Genomic DNA, 18827 nt, shown 5'->3' with positions numbered 1-18827 from the left:
TTCTTTTCACACATGAGGATAGGGGATAGGGTTCATCCAACTTACCCTATATATCGTCACGCCATAAATTTATATGTCTACAAGCCTAACAACTGGAGTTTATGCTCATATCGATTGTCTTAAGGATAAATTTGTATTGTGTCATTCTCGGTTATTATAAACAAATACAGGGTTCATGGATTGAAACAAAGAAATTGATATCTTAATTTAGGTATGATAGATCAAAATTATTGGGTGAAAAAAGTAGTAGAGATGTAGCAGAGTAATTGTGAATCTTATGGTCTTTATCATTCCCATTGATCAATCTATCAATTGGGGTGATTTGTCCAATCAAGATTCAAGACCACTGGTTGCATTTTTGACATTGAAGTTTCAATTGTCTCATTCACATCCTGTTGAGTACTTTGAACTTATCTTCAAAACCCAAATATTCAGTCTACTTCAATCATTAGGCCAAAAGCTCACCTTGTGTGAATCATAAAACTTTGGTTTTAAAATACCATATGTAAAACAGACCATTTTGTCAATAACATATATGTTAGCGTATATATTGGTAACAGATATGTTGATTAAAAATGATAGCATATATGTTGTCTAAAATGCAATGATTCATTACAACTTCAAAACTTAAAGTTTTGTAGGTTTTGGAACGTTCCTGAACCCTCCCCTCTCTAACGCCCGCGAACGTTCCTACCAAGCATAGTCTACATATCACAACATGCCCAGGCCCACCTGTTCCATATCTGCACCCGACCTACCCAGCACAGGACCCAATCTTTGAGAAAACCCACTGGCCACTACCATTGATCTGTGACTTACCTATCTGGCAGTGTTTGCAGGGATTGCTGCTATCTGAGTTGTCACTTGTGGGGATTTGCAAAGGAGAAGCCAGTCTCCATCTATGCTTCTTTACTTTGTTCTCTTCTCCGATCATTAGTTGACAAAAACACACTAATTCTGGCACACCTTTAGCCATTTTTAGTCACTCAAAGCCTGTCTTTTGATATCACTCAGAAGCCAGTATCACAGGCACAGCAAGGCCATGTTCTCCATCTGACACAAAATTGTTCTTCCACATAAATCAAATCTTTTTGTGTATGAATCTGAGAGATATCTGGATGAGTTCCTCAGATTTGGATTCTTTGTGTCTGGCCTAAAAGTACTCGGATAATCTTCATTTGTTCTTAGACTCAAAAAATGTGTTGATTGAATCCTTGCTTATATGTCACTCGGTTGGATTATATCAATCCAACGTGGGATAAAGTCTTACGAGGTAGCCACATTATTATTCTGCACCCTATGACATGGATACTCCTTTGATTTGGAAAATATCATAAAGAAATTCTCTTTAATTGCAACCCAACAGGGTGAGGAATCAAAAGTAGTTTCACACCACTATAGAATTCCAAGATGAACACAATATCTTTGCATCATCAATTATTCCCTCCCTTCGAATTTTTCAGCATAATTATCAAAATTATTCAGGCTGTCATAGGTTCAAATCACGGAAACAGTTTCTTTTTTCTGCGAAAGCTGCCAAAGCGTAAGTAGTATTTACTATTTAGAAGTCAATAAGCAGGGGCAACTGAAGAGACAACATTTTCTTAAAAGAGAAATCACATTCTCTAACAGCATATACAACTTCTGTTTTCAATTACTACATTAAGCATCTGATCTTAGTCCCCCAACCATTTTAGGTTCTTTTTTTTTAATATAATTGTGCATCAAGGGGAAGATTAAACAAGTGATTATTATTCACCTTCAGTTTTAGGCTTCTAGCATTAACCAGACAAAGAAGAGAGGCAGCTCTCGGACCTGGCGAGCGATGCACCGCGAATTTCTGGATCCTTTTTAGGACTATTTGGTGTTGATCTTAACCCTCTCGGCGAATCCAGAGTTTTTCTAAGGATTTGCCTCATTGCAGCGATCAAATGCACTGTTGGATCAGGAGGTGGTCTTGAAGAAATGAATTTCTTGCAGAAGCTCATGTGCTTGGCCACTGCTTCTTCAGTAGTGATTAGTCTTTGATCATCAGTCTCATCTTTAACTGCTTCTGCACATAACCCACATATCCATTTTCCGTAATATCGGTCCCGGACTCTAGCAATGTATGCTGGTGTGCATTCTTCAGTTAGTCCACAGCATTCACAGATTACAAATTCAACTTCAATTTGTCCAATTGTCTTTGTGGGTGCTGCTGATTGTGTTGTCTCTGGGGCTGCTACCATCATTGGTTCACTGATTATTTTAGCAGACATTGCCAATAACCCTGCAATCAATATATCAAACCCTTCATCCATCGATTCGTCTATTTAGTGTATAGTTACAGAGCCAATGAAACATATTATCTGGTTTCATGTTTTGCAGATGAACAAAAAAAAAACTCCATTAAAACATGATCCAATAATTTGTTTGTCCAATGCACAATATGTAGTTTGAGTTTACCAGTTCGGTGGATACATCCAACCCACATAGTTTTGTTATTATTGGACCGTCTCACTCAACGTCCAAGAAAATGTCTCATTTTGTGATAGGGACACGAGTTTTTTTTTATAAACCCACATCACTTTTGTTATCCAATCGATGTGGAAAATTATAAGTCATGACAACAACACAGGAAGTAGCCAAGAAAAAAGCACCAAACAATTTGTAAATGAAGCTGATCATCAACAATCATGACCTTGAAATTTCAATGACTCTTGATCAAGAAAGTTAAGCATCAATAAGAAGTTTAGACATCTGGTTTTGGCTCATGTAAAACCTTCACAAATAATTAATGGAAAAGTCCCCAATAATCAACAAGAAAAGAAAATTAGCTGCAGAGAATGTTGAAATCAAAGAATTAATTACCAGCAGAAGCAGATGATTGATTATATACAAACTTGATTCCCTCTTCTGGATCTCTCTGCTTCTGCTAACTTTCTTGGCTTTCTGGGTATTGTAGCTTCTTTCTTTTTTTTTATCTCTCTTTCTCCCACTCTCCTTCAACCTTCTCTCCTTCAGCAATCAAAATCCCAGGCATGAAAAGAACCATTTGCAAAGACAAATCAACCTTCAATTAATTTTCTCCTCAAATAACTTGTGGCAATTGGCAAAAGCCTTTTTAATGTGCAACAAACCAAGAGATTGCTTTTTGTTTCACCTCAACAAAATCCTCTCCTCTGTACGAAGTGTTGAGAGAAAAAGATAAAGAGAAAAAAAAAGAGGGCTAGAGAGAGAAATTTGAGAGGAGTGTTAGAGAGAGCCAATGATTGAGGATTTAGGGTGGTGGTGATATATAGTGAGTGGCATTTAGTATAATCCACGTCAGCATTATATTAGATGCTGTCGGTGAATCCTGGCCATTGATGTGCTAGTGCCAGATAAGCAAAGATTATCATGTTGTCTTGTGATGGACTATGATTTGCCAATGGGAATTTCTCAAATCCCAACCCCTTGTTTACTCTAAAGGGTATTAATGTATTAACAATCGAATGATCTGTGATGAAATCAACCCTTTGTTTACTCTAAAGGGTATTAATGTATTAACGATTGAACGATCTATGTTGAAATCAACCGTTATGAAGGAGTAGGTAGGAAAAGAGTGGGACGCATGGGACACCTGGAAATGTCCCTTACCCAATGTATGTTAGCGTGTAAGCTCTTTATAAACTACACATTCCGTTTATCACCAAGTCCTATACGTTCCAAACAATCACATTACAGATAAGTATAAGAGGGAGGGAGATACACAATCACACATGAGACACACATCACTTCAAACTTATGTGAGAGGAAGTTCACCGACAAGACCCGCCACACACCCAAAATCAGAACAATTTTGGATGGCGAGCGTATAAACATCACATTTCACTTAACACAATTACTATTACTGTTGCTAACATCGCAATTACCACAACTAATCAACAATGACTACTAATTTTGGGTTTAGCAAAAGAAAACAGACTTCCGGATTTAACAAAACTAATTATTGTTAATTAGTTTCTCCATCAAACATAGCTAGATTAATTAGGAACCAAAATCATTTTCAAAGCTTCGTTAAAGCAAGTGTGGAACTAGTTTTTGTGAGTTCATATTAAATGGCATGCCCATTTAGGTTAATTGAGTGAGATATGAACCATAGGAAGTGTTTTAATTAATAATGGAAAGCAAAACAAAAGGGTACATTTTCAAGGAAAATAAAGTCAAAAGCATGACACCTACCTACAAGATTGAATAGATTGGTAATTAGAGTGAGACATGTTTGGTAACTCATAAATCACACAAGACAAGTTGGAAAAAAAAAAAGTGGTTTGATTATAAGTTTCATCTTTGATTCAAGTCAATTCCGAATCTTCTAAAACCATGAAAGGTTGATTAGTTTGTCAACAAGAAAGAATTCACATCACAGCAATACACACACACATATATATTGGTATAGATGCATCGATTATGAAAGAAACTGGCACTTGCCCTAGACAACCCAATTAATGTTCTCTTTTTTATGTTTGATCATGCTATATATATATATATATATATATATATATATTAATTTTAAGTTGTCATGTCAAACAAGGGGAAAAAAAAGAAGAGTGGTACTATTAATTTCGGCTGGGTGTATGATATTTAGTTTAATGGAAGCAGGTTTGAAGCAGGTTTCACGTTTGATCAAAAACAGTAATCAATTTAATTAATCAATGGTCATATGAAATGACACATCTGGCTCCGTTTGGAAAGGATCTAGGGGATGTCCAGCGTCGAGATCGACTGGACCCAATAGTTACACCATTTTGGTGCATGCACCATTTTTTTTTTTAAAAGGGTTCGAAAAATCATAAATATGTAGTATTTGGAATAACGAATCTAACAATATTTTTTTTTTTTGAAACAAAAAATAAATTCAATATAAACAAATCATATAAAGTCAAAATATTCGACGTTGATAACTACGTGTCTCACACTAATCATCATAATTAATCATTAATCAAGTGGTCCTAAGTTGCTAAATTTTTTATTGGTGCCGTGTTGGACAATAAATGTGTTCATTTCATATTTTTTTTTAATGATTTTAATTTTCTATTATTAAACACTATTGAATAATAATATTATTATTATCCATATAAATAATTTAAACAATTGCCATGACAATATCTTGGTGTTATTTGACTGCTAACATCACCCAGAAAGTTATCAGAAAAGATTTTCTTAATAAATTAACCCAAAAACAGACATTTATAGTTCAACTTCTCTCCAAAAACAATGGAACTGATATCATTAACCATTAACATTTTTAATTTAATTTAAATATTTATGTTGACATAGAAGGCCGTCCTGGTTTTTTTTTTATTTTTTTGAAAAAAAGGACATCTCTAATTTATTTGAGGAAAATGAATTTTAATAATTTGGAGGTTGGTAATATTAAAATTCATTAGGGCGATTATATAAGAAATATTTCGGTAATTATTGTATTATAAATCTTAAAGATTCTACATGTACGATGATGATTGATATGAGCTTTAATTGGATGTGAGTGTGACTTATCTTGTAATTATAGCAAATAAACAATATACATCACAAATAAATGGAGGGTTTTAATTAATTAATAAAAAATAAATAAATGGGATATAAATATGGTTTTGTGGAGAGTAGAATTCTTCATTATAATTGATGGAGGTGTATTTATCAAGTTGTTGTGGTGGGCATGTCCAAATCATTCATTGCTTGCCAGCTTGAATACATTGCATTATATCAGTATATAGGTTGAAAGAAAGACCTGTTAAATATAATAATTTGAAACCCTATATTCTCCCATGTGCATTTAAAATCCATACCATTTTTAAAGACATGGATAAGTGAAATGACAAATGGGATGCACTGCTTAGGCTATTCACAGCAGAAACTCTTAACAAAAACTCTAAATTTACAGTAAAAGTATAACTTTTATAGATTTACAGTTTCTTTAACAATATCACCACACAACAGAAACTCTAAATGATACTCTTAATTATTTAAATATTCATTTCTACAATCACTTTTTATGATTTAACATTAACATTTCTCTAAAATTATATATCACGTAAATAATTATAATATTTATTTTATTCAATATTTATTTATTTTTGTGTCAAGAAGATGTAATATTTTATATATTTTATTTTTCAAATTCTTTCATTTGTGATATTATATTATATACTTTTGTATGCTTTATCCCTATTTAATAATGATTAATGAATTTAATATGTAATTTGTTGAAATCATTAAGTTGAAAAAACATATGAACAAAAAATAAAGTAACTAGTGTGCTAAGAATGATGTAAAATATATAGAAAGAAAGAAAATTAAAGTATAAAAGAGTTAAAACTTTAATTTCTATGGGACCCACACCAATAAAAAATTATAAAATAAACTTACCGTTTGCTACAGTCTTACCATGGATGTCCAGTAGCAGTGTAGCAAACAATATATTTACAGTGTGTTTTGATACCCAGTTTCTGATGTAGGCTTCAATTACACAAAAAGACAAAACTTGAACTCCAAATTTGGAGTGCAATTTTGATACCCAGTTGCTGCTGTGGATAGCCTTAGGGGTCCAAATGTTTTAGATCAATGGCGAAAACAATGATGCATAATAGAATTCCTAATATTATATACATACATATAAATATGTATATGTATATGTATTTCTAGCAGTATTTTTTTCTTTTATTTCATTTTAGTTTCTTAGTTGTGTTTCCAACTTCATGTGGTTTCTATAACTTCTTAATGTGTAGAACCAACACAGATTAGTTAAGTAAATGACATAAAAATGTCTAATTTATATGAACAAACTCATAACCTAGACAATTTACTAACAGTAAACAATGCTCAGAGCCACAAAGGAGCAATTTATTAAAATGGAGGAATCATGAATCAACTTTTGCCCAACATCATATTTACAGTGTGTCAGTCCTATTCATACCGTCTAACAAGAAAATATGTGGTACAACCTTCCAACCTCTTCCCCAGAGGACTCACTCAAGATATGACGGACACCGCACTGCCATTGTGTGGCTTCCACCAAAGGGTTTCTTTTGCGACCATAAAAGGAATCAAGGATTGTAGTCACTAGGCCGTCAGAGAAAAACAAATTCCTAAAGAGCAAAAAAGACCGACGACGTCGAAAACTCGTAAGTTATCAGTTGAATGATAGCTTCCACTATAACACCACCTCTCCTGCATATTCACTAGATTTGGAATTACATGCCTCTTCCTCCTCGGGTTCCTTAATTAGCTTCTCGATCTGTCTTCTGTATACGGGCATGAAATGATCGCTTACCATGGTTTGCGACAGCCTCAATTTACTATACAGTGACCGAGGGGTAAGGAATATTCCAACTTTGGTCTCCGCTGAATGGTTACTGTCCGAGTGACTAGAGGTAGGGGTATCCCCTTCACTTTCCTCATTACCAGCATCAAGGGTAACAATATGCATTATCTTACCAGCGGGAAAAAATCTGTGAACCTCCTTTGTCTCTGGAGCAGTCCTTTCTGCCTCACTCCCACCCACCTCTTCCAGGGCTGCTTCTTCTTCTTCCCTTATTTCCTTCATCGCGTCTGCATCTTCTTCTGTTGCACTGTAAAGTTCGTGCTCAAGTTGTTGCCACAACTCAACTTCATTCATGCGATCTTCATGTGTACTATGGCCCATGAGGTCCTCCCCATCTTCAAGATCAGCATTACAATCAGCAGGATCAGCAATCTCATCGGAGTACTCAATTTCTGACACCCATTCCTTTCTTCCAGAAGAGATGGGAAGTTCAGCAGTTGTGCTCGTGGTTTTTTGGGGGGACATGAGAAAAGGCTCAGATGTTTCTCCTTTGCTAGCAAGAGATCCTGAAGAGCTTTCTTCTTCTTTTGCACTTGGACAAACAACCGTTGCTCGACGACGGGGACCGATGCATGACCACGAGGACAAGTGAAGGCCAGGACGTGTCCATGCAGCTTGCGCCATGCTTTGGGCCCTCTTCATCACAACCTGCAGAAAGCAGAAATTGTCAATCAATCATCCCTCACAATCACTCAGGCAGATTCAAAAGAAGAGGTCATCTACAATCAAAAGCAACTGACGGACACCTCTAAATTGAGAAAAATGTCAACCCATCCAAACCAAAATGTTTGACTGCATAGGTCAACACCTAACCCACTAGAAGAAATTAGTAAGAGAAATAGAAACAAATCTTGGTTTCTTGTTATCACTAACAAAACATAAAAATAAATACATTTTTAGCCCATGTATTGGACTTGGCCTCGATCCCATGAAAAGTTATCTAATCTGATGATCAACTAAATGATCGCGTTCTGATAAGGATCCAAATGTCAATATAATATAATAGAGTTGTAGATGATCAATGGTCAATAAGGCGGGACTGCCCATTTACAAAAGCAATAACTAAAGACTCTGCAAAGTAATTAGGCTACTGTGAATCAGACTCCAACTTTGTTTCATCAATCTGCATCACCTAAGTGTTAAATAAATATGACAAGACTTCGTTCGCAGTTGAAACCTTCAAAGCACGTCTAGCTATGTTAAAATTTTAACGGATTAAAAAAAAGAATGGCACCCAGAAAATGAGGGCCATAATATCCTTCATGTGGAGAGAAGAGATTTTCTACGATTAGGGAACTAGATAGATATTTTACAGGAAAACTACTTTGCTATGGACAAGGATAAGCTACCTGTGTACCATTAGAAACAGGGAGCAAAATTGCCCCAGCTCCGGCTACTTTGGCTCTAGCACTGGCAATGGATGGAAGTCGGGAACTCAGTGCTGATGCGGAACGGTAAACAGTACTAAGAATTCTGGTTCGCTCAATCTGATTCCTCAGATCATTCAACCAAGCTGACGCTGTCACCTGAAAAGAAAATTATTATTTAGATTTATGGCCATGCATAACATAGAAAAACAACAACAAAATATTTTATAGAAATTGTGACCTAAGCCAAGTATACAGGTTTTGACAACCTCCAAGGAGCTACCATCCACATCCTAGATTCTATCTATCACTTGCTGGAATTCATGATGAGAATGGATCAATCTTAACCCAAATACTAAAAAAACTTAACAATGAAGAACGACTGGAAAAAAACCAAAAAAAAGAAGAAGACAGTAGCTAGAAACAAATCGCTTAGTTTTCTGCTGAGGATATGTATACGTTAAGATTGAAGAAATGGCTAAATTTTTCAGTTTCGATCTAAACGTGCTAGTGATTGATACCTTAATCAGCAAAAGCAATACAAATTACTGTTTTATATGTAAATACCGCCATCTTGAGTGCAAATGCAGAGAATCAAACCAATCTTAAGAAGGGAAAATGAACACACTAAGCACCAAGACATCCTTAACTGTGCTGAGGCAATGCAGATGGAAAATTAGACATAATAAAGAATCATACAACCAACCTAGTACAGGACTGCTTCTACAACGGAATAGCAACAACTTAAGGTAACAAATCTCAAAAAGTAGCAAAAAAGCTTAAAAGTCTAGAAGAGAGATCTGAAACATGATTTCAAATACTAAAGCAGGGATTCTGAAACATAACCTCAGCACGCAAGTCATCTACCGCTGCGGCCGAAAATGTAGGCACTAAGTCGGATCCATTTATAACAGAAGTAACAAAGCCATTGCCTGATTCAGCCAACTCCCATGTCATGCAAGCAGCTGTACAGGATACCAAAAAAACATTAAGCATCAGCCCGCTAAATGAATATGGAACAAATAGTAAAACATGACAAAAAGATAAGGTCTTCTGCAGTAGGAAACATGTAATGATATGAGGGTCTCATGACTAGCAGCACAAACATTAAGGGCATAAATTTAATAAGAACACACCTGGAGCAAATGTAACACAAGTAGCTCCTGCTAATTCCTTCTGCTCCCGTAATACATAAGTTAGAAGCGCCGCAGTGCCTCCACCCAGAGAGTGCCCAACAATCTGCAAGGTTTCAAGAGATATATACTTAAAATTTTTGGTACGCAGCAAATAATACGAAAGGAAAATTAAGAAAGTCCAAGCAATGTCATTTATATAATTATATTACTAAACTTCTTAAAATTCTAGGTTTCCTCAGAATTATTCAATACAAAAGCTCTGATAAGAGTGTTATTTTGCAACATAAAGAGAAGGTTACTTATGTAGTTCATAGAAATGAGAGGAAAAAAATATGCAACATTCTTTTTTTCCTAAAAAAGGAGATGCATTGACTGCCTAATTTTCAGAAAAATAACCAAAAGTAAAATACTCCTACCAGAAATTATCTATACCTTCAGAAATGTAAAAGTAAGACCTAATACAATCTCTTATGACTCTATAAGTTCCCAAATGGAAATCAAATAAATTAAACTTAAACCATGACTATAGATTTCTTTGGTTATGTGTTTATTTTTCTTAAAAGAATTATTGATTGAACCAAGCCATTCAAATACCTCTACAGCAATCAAATGGCCAACCACTTTAACAGCTACATTTAGAATTGCAGAACACAAACTGGGAACAATCATGTTGCCTATCGTATCTGTTCTTTTTTTATTTTCCTTCTAATTTTTAGACATTTGAGTTCTCACTTAACTTCAGATATTAAGAAATTCCCTTTTATCGACAATCATATGAAAGGAAAAATAACAAAGAAATTTGCATCTTTAGATTCTTTTACCTTTACTTCGTACCCTGGATGTTCACCAAGGGCTTTGATCAGACAAGGAGTGGCAAGTCTTGCAATCCACCGAGCAGCTGCAACCATTCCACAATGTGCATAGCCTAATACTAAATCGCTGACTCCTCCCTTATGCACTACAGTATGATGAAATGGCACCACAGCTCCAGTAGCAGCTGTTAAAGTGTCCTTAATACTATGGGTTCCACGAATTACCAAGAGGAAACATTTGACTTGGTGGTCAACTAAGATTGTAAAAGCCGGTTTCAATATCTGCAAGGCATAAAATGAATGATAGGTTCAGAGCAGTGTAGTCAAGCACTAGAATCTTTGAGCAAAATGCCGCACAAAAGCTGGTAACCAAGCAGCATAGACCCCAATTAATCCTCTTATATTGCATGGCTCATGCTCAGTAGAACTTGTACTATAAAACATAACCATCACTCCCTTAGCCTCCACCCGGACCACCCCTCTGTTTGAAAAGTAAATGAAGCAAGAAACAGCAAGGAGATAAGTATATCACACTAAAGCATTACTTACTCCTGCTTTGGCTTCTTGAAGCAGAACATTTTCTTCAGAATTACCCGTCTCCTCCAAAAACAAAGGAAACGGCTTTTTTGAGAAATGCCAACAAAGGGTTAACAACTGTAACATATGTCTAAGTTCATCTACAATTTCTGCCCCTTCGAGCTGTACACTGTCTTTACCACCATATACACTGCTGACATTTAAATTTCCCTGCAAAGCATATTATTATGGTGAGAATTCAGGGCACTCAAAAGTCTATCCAGCACAACAACCGTCACAGTTCAAAACTAGCATTGAGAAGTACATGAAATACTAGTGAAACAGTCAAAATTTTATCCTGGTAGTTCTTCTATTGTATTTTTATTGTCATCTCATACGCTGATTCCAGAGAATACATCCAACTGACATCTGCGTCAAAGGAAATCTCTCTATACTCTTACAAGAATGTCATGAACTCATGATAGATTGTTATGGGCATATACCAAGTATGAACCAATACAGTTACAATGAGAGAGATCCTTCTTATTAGAAAGTAAGAAGCATATCTTAGTTCTCTTAGCATAACAACCTGGCATGAACTCTACCAGGACAATTTTGTAATGTGTGTATCATGAAATTGAAACCATCCTTGACATGAAATACACTCGTAAATTTCCTCTATCATTGTTCACATTTTACTCAATCTGATTTAACTAAATATTACATATCCTACCAAAAATTAAGACATAATCAATAAAAGGACTACAATATCATTTCCTCACTTAGCAATTACAATCTTAAAATTCCACTAACCATGGATAAAAATTAAACTCGCATACCTGCCTCTTCAGAAGGAAGCTGATTCCAAATGCTAAATCCCCAATAGGCCACTTACCCAAAGTCTCGGAGTAAGTAAACCTAAGAGTCTCCGACAAGGTTGAGATCGTTTCTAACCATGTTGCAGGGGCCCGTATAAGCCTATTCGATACACGTTCTATGCCTAAAGGGGTATGGCTGGGCACATCAACACCCTCATTTTCATCATCATCCTCTTGAGATGTAGTTGAATGTAATTTACGGTTCATCGTGTAATATAGAAGGGCAGCTGCACCAGCTGCGTAAGCCATGGTTGCAGTTGCCATGACTTTTTTTTTTTTATGCCTGATTAAAAAGCAAACAATAAATGGACTATTAAAAATGCTGAATCTCTTTTTTTATTATATTTAAAATCATGGATGCCAAACAAATCTACTTGCAATTTTAGAAAACTAAATCAGTAAAACAAGCACATCAATTGCACAATGTTTTCTGCTAAAAAAAATTCTCAATATTTATTTCATTATTCAAAAGAAAAACTGCCAATGACAACAATTTCTTAATCAATATAGGACAAAAAGAATGAAACAGTAAAGCCAATGACATATAAGAATGTCCATGTCCCCATTAATTGAGCAACAGCCCTGTTTTTGGTCCCCGGGAAACCCAAGGATCAACAGGAAGTCGATATTGGAAATCCCACCGCTAACCCCATCTCATTCATTATTCTCGGTCGCCGGAAAACCAAAACCCTAATAAACGTAAACCCTAATACCCTCTCTCTCCACCTTAATAATCCCCTAAATTGTACCCAAAACTAAAAAATCAACACCGAAGCCTTCTGAATGTAACAAAAATTCAAAATCATAATTAGAAAAAAAGAAGACAAGCGAATCAGAGAAAAAAAGAAGAAGAAGAAGACAATAGCGTAAAACATGATGATAATCTGATTCTAAAAAAAACCTGAAGAGCTCGATTTCTCAACTTGAAAATGCGATCTCCGATTACACTTGTCCCTCCATGAAATCAATATCAATTAGCACGACCGTCTCCACAATATCGTTGCTGTGTGATTGGTTTCTAGGAATTTCGAGTTGTCTACAGTTTCGATGGATTGATTAACCGCGAAGCAAAGTCTCGAACCATGTGTAATGTAGTCGAAAGGCGTAGGACACGTGGCCGAATATGAGTGAGAGAAAAACAGGTCGTTCGTAGAAGATGTTGAAACCGCCCCCACCATGAGAGAGCGGTGAGGAATGCTGTTTACACGTCAATGACACGAAGAAGTTCAGAAGCTGCTGGTTACTCTCCAACTGCATAACTCCCATCTTCCTTTGGTTTCTCAGTTGCAATCAGTTGTGTTTGGTTTTAAATTATATCCAAACAAAATAAAATGAGTACATTTTTTTATCTTTTTGTTTCTTTTTTAATGATCGAGACATCATATAAGTTTTTCTTTTCAAGTTTCAACATATAAACTTATCATTTTAACATCCAATATGAAAATATGAACTTAAACTCGAGTCACCAAGCTCTCACGCACATAATTTTTTTATAATCGAGAACATCCAATATGAATATAAACTCAAACCATCAAATTCGCCCACACAACCAACATGAACGTAAACTCGGACGATCAAACTCGTACACACATAACTTTCCCATTTGACGACAAACTAAATTGGACTACAACCCAGAGCATTCTCACTTAACAACAGACAAGTTCCCACTTGATGCCAGACGAAGTTAGATCAAAACTCAACACATAACCACAAAGTTACGAAAGGAAAATGTGGAATTACAAGCTCAAATTTTTTTTCTAATAAACTACATTATATTAATAACCGGATGATTTCACTGCAAGAAGCAAGCCTATGCTCAATTCTCGACATAATCGTGAAATCATGTCACCAACCCACCATAAGGAGTAAACTTATCAGTCCATTTGCTAAACAAAGGACAAGTTTAAAAAAAATACGGTTCAATGTTGATTCAAATTTAAAATTGCGAAATACTCGTTAAATCTCATACAACAGTCATCTAAAATAAAAGGCACAATCAACCCTGCAGGCTGACATTAGGAATGCTGACACATGCACGGATTCTTCGCGTCTTCTACCACGGCTCAGCCTTCAGTCTCGCTCGCTTATAACAGTCAAGTGCTCATCAATTTCCTCCGTAGACAACACTCTGAAGACTGGGTTCTCCTTCCTCACAACTCCAACCTATATGAATAATCATTTGTGTCATCAATGGTCAAAAAAAAATCTTTCAAATAGGGAGGATTATTACGATTCTCCTAAAAGAAGTGCTAAGATATTGAGAGCCCTCAAGGTTATATTGTGTACCTCAATCTCAGTGGCCTTAAAATCCTCTTGCAGAACTGACTGCAAGGCAGAAATTGCCGTCTACAAAAAAAACAAGTGCAGCAGAGTTACGCCACTGAAAAAAGAGCATGCATATTGTACAAACATCAAGTTTTAATCAATGCTTGAAGCAACCAAAAATATCAACCTAACAGTTCACAAAGATTTGAGAGAAAAGGCAGTCTATATTGCTAGCTTGTAGCAAACATCTAACAAAGTTTTCTCTCTGAATTCCTGTTTGCATGCAGTACCAACTAATATTGTAATAAAGAAAATCAGAAATAGTAAGAAGAGGTTTGCAATTGATTATCTGTCCATGAGAACCCAGAACAGCCAGTCAAGCTGTATATTTAATTCACTACTCAAAAAAGAAAAGAAAAGAATGTATTAGAAGGTACCAAGGGCATCCCTAGCATGTACCAAGTGCAAGAAAAACTAATCCAAATAACTAAGAGATAAGGAGTCAAAGACATTCAAGAGAATAATTTTTCAGAAGCACAGTAAATGCAACCAGTTGCTTTGAGTCCAATGAGTACTCAATTCCATACCCCTCAAAGGCTCTTTTATTTCCATCAAAGTTTACTCGAGAGATCATTGGAACAAAGAATTCTGCCTCTCTATCTCAAATATTAATCAAGCGTCAATTTCATCATAGTTTTCCATTCACAAGAGAGACAAAGGAGAAAATTGATAGATGGTCTTAAGTACAAAGCCTAGTAAATGAATATCTAAAGCATACATTACATAAACAAACAAGAAAATTACTACTTAAAACAGACAATGTTAGAAGCTCCAATTAAGTCAAGTATACATAACTATTTGAAGCCTAGCAAATTAAACTACATTACAAACATATGTACATTATTCCTTGGCAAACAGGGATATAAACCATTTCGCTAAGGTCATACGATTATCCTTCAATAAAAAAATAAGGCACGGCATTACTGAAACACGATTCCTAAGAATGGAAAGACAAGAAAAATGGCCACGTTAACAGGTGTGACGATTTGCACATCCATGCTATGGTAAGAAAATCACAATCTATAGAAAGAGAAATAGCATCTACCTGTACTGTCTCCTCATAAGAAAATGCCGGATCATTTTTCATTTTCTTCTCTAAGAAGTTAATTGCTTCTTGCTCTTTCACACCAGCACTAGTCGCCTAAAGAATATTATAAATCTCAGATACATGCAATGAGTAAACAGAAAAATATTATGCTAAAAAGTGAAAAGGAGACCAAAAAAGCCAATTTTGATGGGGGAGTAGTAGAGCATGCAATGCTGCCATGACAAAGCATCATACCTTGTGGCCAAAGAAATGGCCAGCTGGATCGCATTTATAAAGCTGAGCCCCTTCTTCATCGTCAACACCCAATACCATGGCAACTGGTAACAACAAATATGTCGAATTGGGCAGAAGTGAAAAAAAATCAGAATTTAAATAAAGAACGAACTGCACTAACATGGAGCTTGTGCAAAGAGTCTTTCAAACCGTGGCGAAGACCAAAACTTACCAACTCCAAGTGGTCTCATATAAGCATGTTGAGTATAGACTTGTGACTTGTCAGCAATCCTGCATATACAAGGATTTCGGCAAAATAAAATTCATTAGGTGAGGTAAAATTTTAAATAAACAGAAGCAATGTCTTTTGAAAAACTGCAGTAATAAAAATGCATATATCCATTTCGTGAACTGCTAATAAATGTCAATATATACTTAAGCGGGCTAGATGTGATTCACATTACTTTGCCACAACAACTATAAAAATCAAACCTAAAACCTCAATCAAAGGGCGAAACCGTGGTTCAATGGAGAGTTTCTTCCTTAGTTCTTTGAAATTCGGAGGACACAGGTTCAAGTAACAGAAATAACCCCTCCACTTGCAAGGGTAAGGTTGTGTACATCTGCACTCCCCCTATCATGCATCAACTGTGGGAGCCTTGCACACGAGAGTTGTTTACCTTTTACATAAATCTCAATCAAAGCTACATGGAATCTGCCATATTGAGTTTCTTTGCCACTTATTCCAATTGTGATGACTGACAAGGCAAGCAGTTAACTAATCCCCTTCCACGTGGTACCACATCCTAAAAGTAAAGCACACAACCTCAGTGTCGCCTGTCGGTCTTGGGTGGGGGGAAGAAAAGAAAAAGAAAGATTGAGGCATCTTTTTGGAAATACGGATGCTTTAACATCTCCTACTCAAAACACATTGTGGGACCAGTTTAGTAGTTGATAGTTAACATGTGAAATGATGTTGCACATTAACATTATCTATAAAAAACAAGCAAGACAAATAAATATACCATCTAGCCAATACATCCACGGGCATCTCATATCCAAATTTGAAGCGAAACTCAGCTGCTTCATTCCTTGCCTGTTGAACCAAGGTCCTTGCATCAGCTGGAAATGGCATGCAAAAGACACTTTAGACCACTCGTCTAAAAGCTAAAAAAACTGTACGCTTTTACATGTTGTCATGCACTCAATAAAAAATTGCAACTTTACTTAATCACCACGATGACCTGAATAGGAACTGATAAACAAAAACAGTAAAAGATTGAAACTATGGGAAACCCAAATAAGCAAGAGAGTGACAGAGCATTGTATAGTTATATCAAATGGTAGTATAGATGACTCAGTCAGCTTCCAATGTAAATCTATGCCATTCAGAAATAAAATTGGTTTTCCTTAAATGAAAACAGTATTGAGCACGCTCAAACCTCACGTAATGTCGTAATCACAATTCCCGACACCTCCACATTTTATACAAGAAGATATATTTAGTTAAATCTTTTGATTTTAATCCAATGAGGATAATTAACACATATAAAGCCTTGAGGAAGTACCCTAAAAAAACAACCATCCCATAACAAAATATAAACAAAGCAAATATACAAATTCGAAAAGCTAGATACCAAATGAATAAATAGTCAAAAAAGGCATAAGAAAAAACCTGTCAGGCCAGTGGCTAGTAACCCAAGGAACTTTGTAATGGGGAAAAGATGTGTGACACTTGTCTGATCCAAAAGCTTGTCCTGCGTCAAAATTTTGCATTTTTGAAGTCCATGAGAGTTTGAAGCTGCAAGTAGTAATGCAAAATTTTAGCATGCATAATCAACCAGGCACTTACCGGGACCTTCTTTTGCGTCACAACACATACAGAGTCCTTTCCTCGTACACCAATAGAGGTGATCCCAGAAGCCTTGACAGCCTTAAAAGCATATTCTACAGGTTCAAGGAGAAAACAGACTTGTTAGAACATAAAAGCCAGAAAAGAACACTCATTGCATTGCAACAAAATAAAATATTGTGTTCTTATGTTTCCTTCCCAAAAAAAGTTTCAAACAAGCCTGCACCTCCTGCAGCCAATTAAATCATTATATATTAAATTTCTTCTTCTGATGATCATAAGCCCGTTGAAAGATTGAAAGTCATTATTAAAGAAGGTAGAATATGATAATTTGTTTCGAATCTGCATCAACAGTATAAAGTAATATGGCTCGGATACGGGAGAACAGGAAGGTCCATGAAATTCCTATTTAACATTACTACATTAGGATTATGGCAATAAATTAGCTCACTTCAATATACAAGTAACATAGAGATTTAAAACAATCTTTTTCTCATTTCCCAAACAAAATCAACAAACAATCAAATATTAAACCTACATCACCAAAAATGGCATTCAAAACCTATTCCATCACTTTACTAAGGAGGAGGAAGGTCCGTATGGCATGAAAACAGGATTAGACAAAATTACTACAAATAGCAAGGACTAATATTGCTGCCATAAAGTACCAGTAGAACCAGTTCAAATATCCTTTTCACTTCGAAACCATCTTTCCACTACTTTCTAGGCATCCAAACAAAAGGCCAAGTTAGATGAAGGACACCATTCCAAAACTTCAAGGTAAGTTTTCCTCACTAAAAACCCTTATAACCTGATCGCGCTCGAAATACACCAACTAATTAAATTTCACAAAGGAATTCGACATCATGTAAATAATAACTCAGTCTCTTCACGAAAAAGTTAACAAATCAAGCAAATCTACGAATCAACATTATTTTTCACGCACAATCGCTAATCGCTACAGCAGCCGCAGCAGCGACAAAACGAATACAGCTATTATAAACTGAAACATCATAAATTTTGACATACCGACTTGAAAGAGACGACCCTCGGGCGAAAAGATAGTGATGTGACGATCGTATCCTCCTCCGCTCCCTCTACTCATCCTCACTACTCGCTTTGAATTTTCGTTTCTCCTCTTCTAATTATAACAAAAGGCAGAACAATGGAAACAGTGGCTGCGAGCGATTCTGAGATTTTGTGCTCACAGAGCAGTAGAAGTCTTGCTCTCGAGACGAACGGAGGAAATACGGCAGGGGAGGCTTTGTTGCCAAGAAATCAGAGGTCTGCGACGGGCCAGATCGGGCTACTCAAAAAAGGCTTTGGGCTTTTTGA

The 18827-nt window shown here is 35.9% G+C and overlaps 3 protein-coding genes across 6 annotated transcripts; all 3 read right to left on the bottom strand.

Moving 5' to 3' along the window:
* Positions 1 to 1701: 1701 nt before the first annotated feature.
* Positions 1702 to 3242, bottom strand: LOC119983698. Its single transcript, XM_038827391.1, has 2 exons — positions 2851 to 3242; positions 1702 to 2269 (listed from the first exon to the last, which is right to left on the bottom strand). The coding sequence occupies exon 2, from the start codon at positions 2256 to 2258 to the stop codon at positions 1782 to 1784; it is 477 nt and encodes a 158-aa protein (XP_038683319.1). The 5' UTR covers positions 2259 to 2269; positions 2851 to 3242; the 3' UTR covers positions 1702 to 1781.
* Positions 3243 to 6840: 3598 nt separating this feature from the next.
* LOC119984563 lies at positions 6841 to 13318 on the bottom strand. Of its 4 annotated transcripts, none has more exons than XM_038828562.1 (8): positions 12956 to 13318; positions 12016 to 12337; positions 11210 to 11407; positions 10670 to 10942; positions 9849 to 9951; positions 9559 to 9677; positions 8695 to 8871; positions 6841 to 7993 (listed from the first exon to the last, which is right to left on the bottom strand). In XM_038828562.1, the coding sequence occupies exons 2-8, from the start codon at positions 12316 to 12318 to the stop codon at positions 7175 to 7177; spliced, it is 1992 nt and encodes a 663-aa protein (XP_038684490.1). In that variant the 5' UTR covers positions 12319 to 12337; positions 12956 to 13318; the 3' UTR covers positions 6841 to 7174. The 4 variants fall into 4 exon arrangements, with proteins under 4 accessions (XP_038684490.1, XP_038684491.1, XP_038684492.1 ...); XM_038828563.1 differs by having other exon boundaries at positions 12978 to 13318; XM_038828564.1 differs by lacking the exon at positions 12016 to 12337.
* A 485-nt stretch (positions 13319 to 13803) lies between these two features.
* Positions 13804 to 18754, bottom strand: LOC119983649 (proteasome subunit alpha type-6). The gene is made up of 9 exons (XM_038827342.1): positions 18522 to 18754; positions 17493 to 17587; positions 17316 to 17397; positions 16666 to 16762; positions 15873 to 15931; positions 15662 to 15744; positions 15425 to 15520; positions 14341 to 14400; positions 13804 to 14217 (listed from the first exon to the last, which is right to left on the bottom strand). The coding sequence occupies exons 1-9, from the start codon at positions 18595 to 18597 to the stop codon at positions 14125 to 14127; spliced, it is 741 nt and encodes a 246-aa protein (XP_038683270.1). The 5' UTR covers positions 18598 to 18754; the 3' UTR covers positions 13804 to 14124.
* Between the last annotated feature and the right edge of the window lie 73 nt (positions 18755 to 18827).

The sequence above is a fragment of the Tripterygium wilfordii genome, chromosome 18, assembly GCF_013401445.1.
Source record: "Tripterygium wilfordii isolate XIE 37 chromosome 18, ASM1340144v1, whole genome shotgun sequence".
Taxonomy (NCBI): Eukaryota; Viridiplantae; Streptophyta; class Magnoliopsida; order Celastrales; family Celastraceae; genus Tripterygium; species Tripterygium wilfordii.
This window is presented reverse-complemented; position numbering and strand designations above follow the sequence as displayed.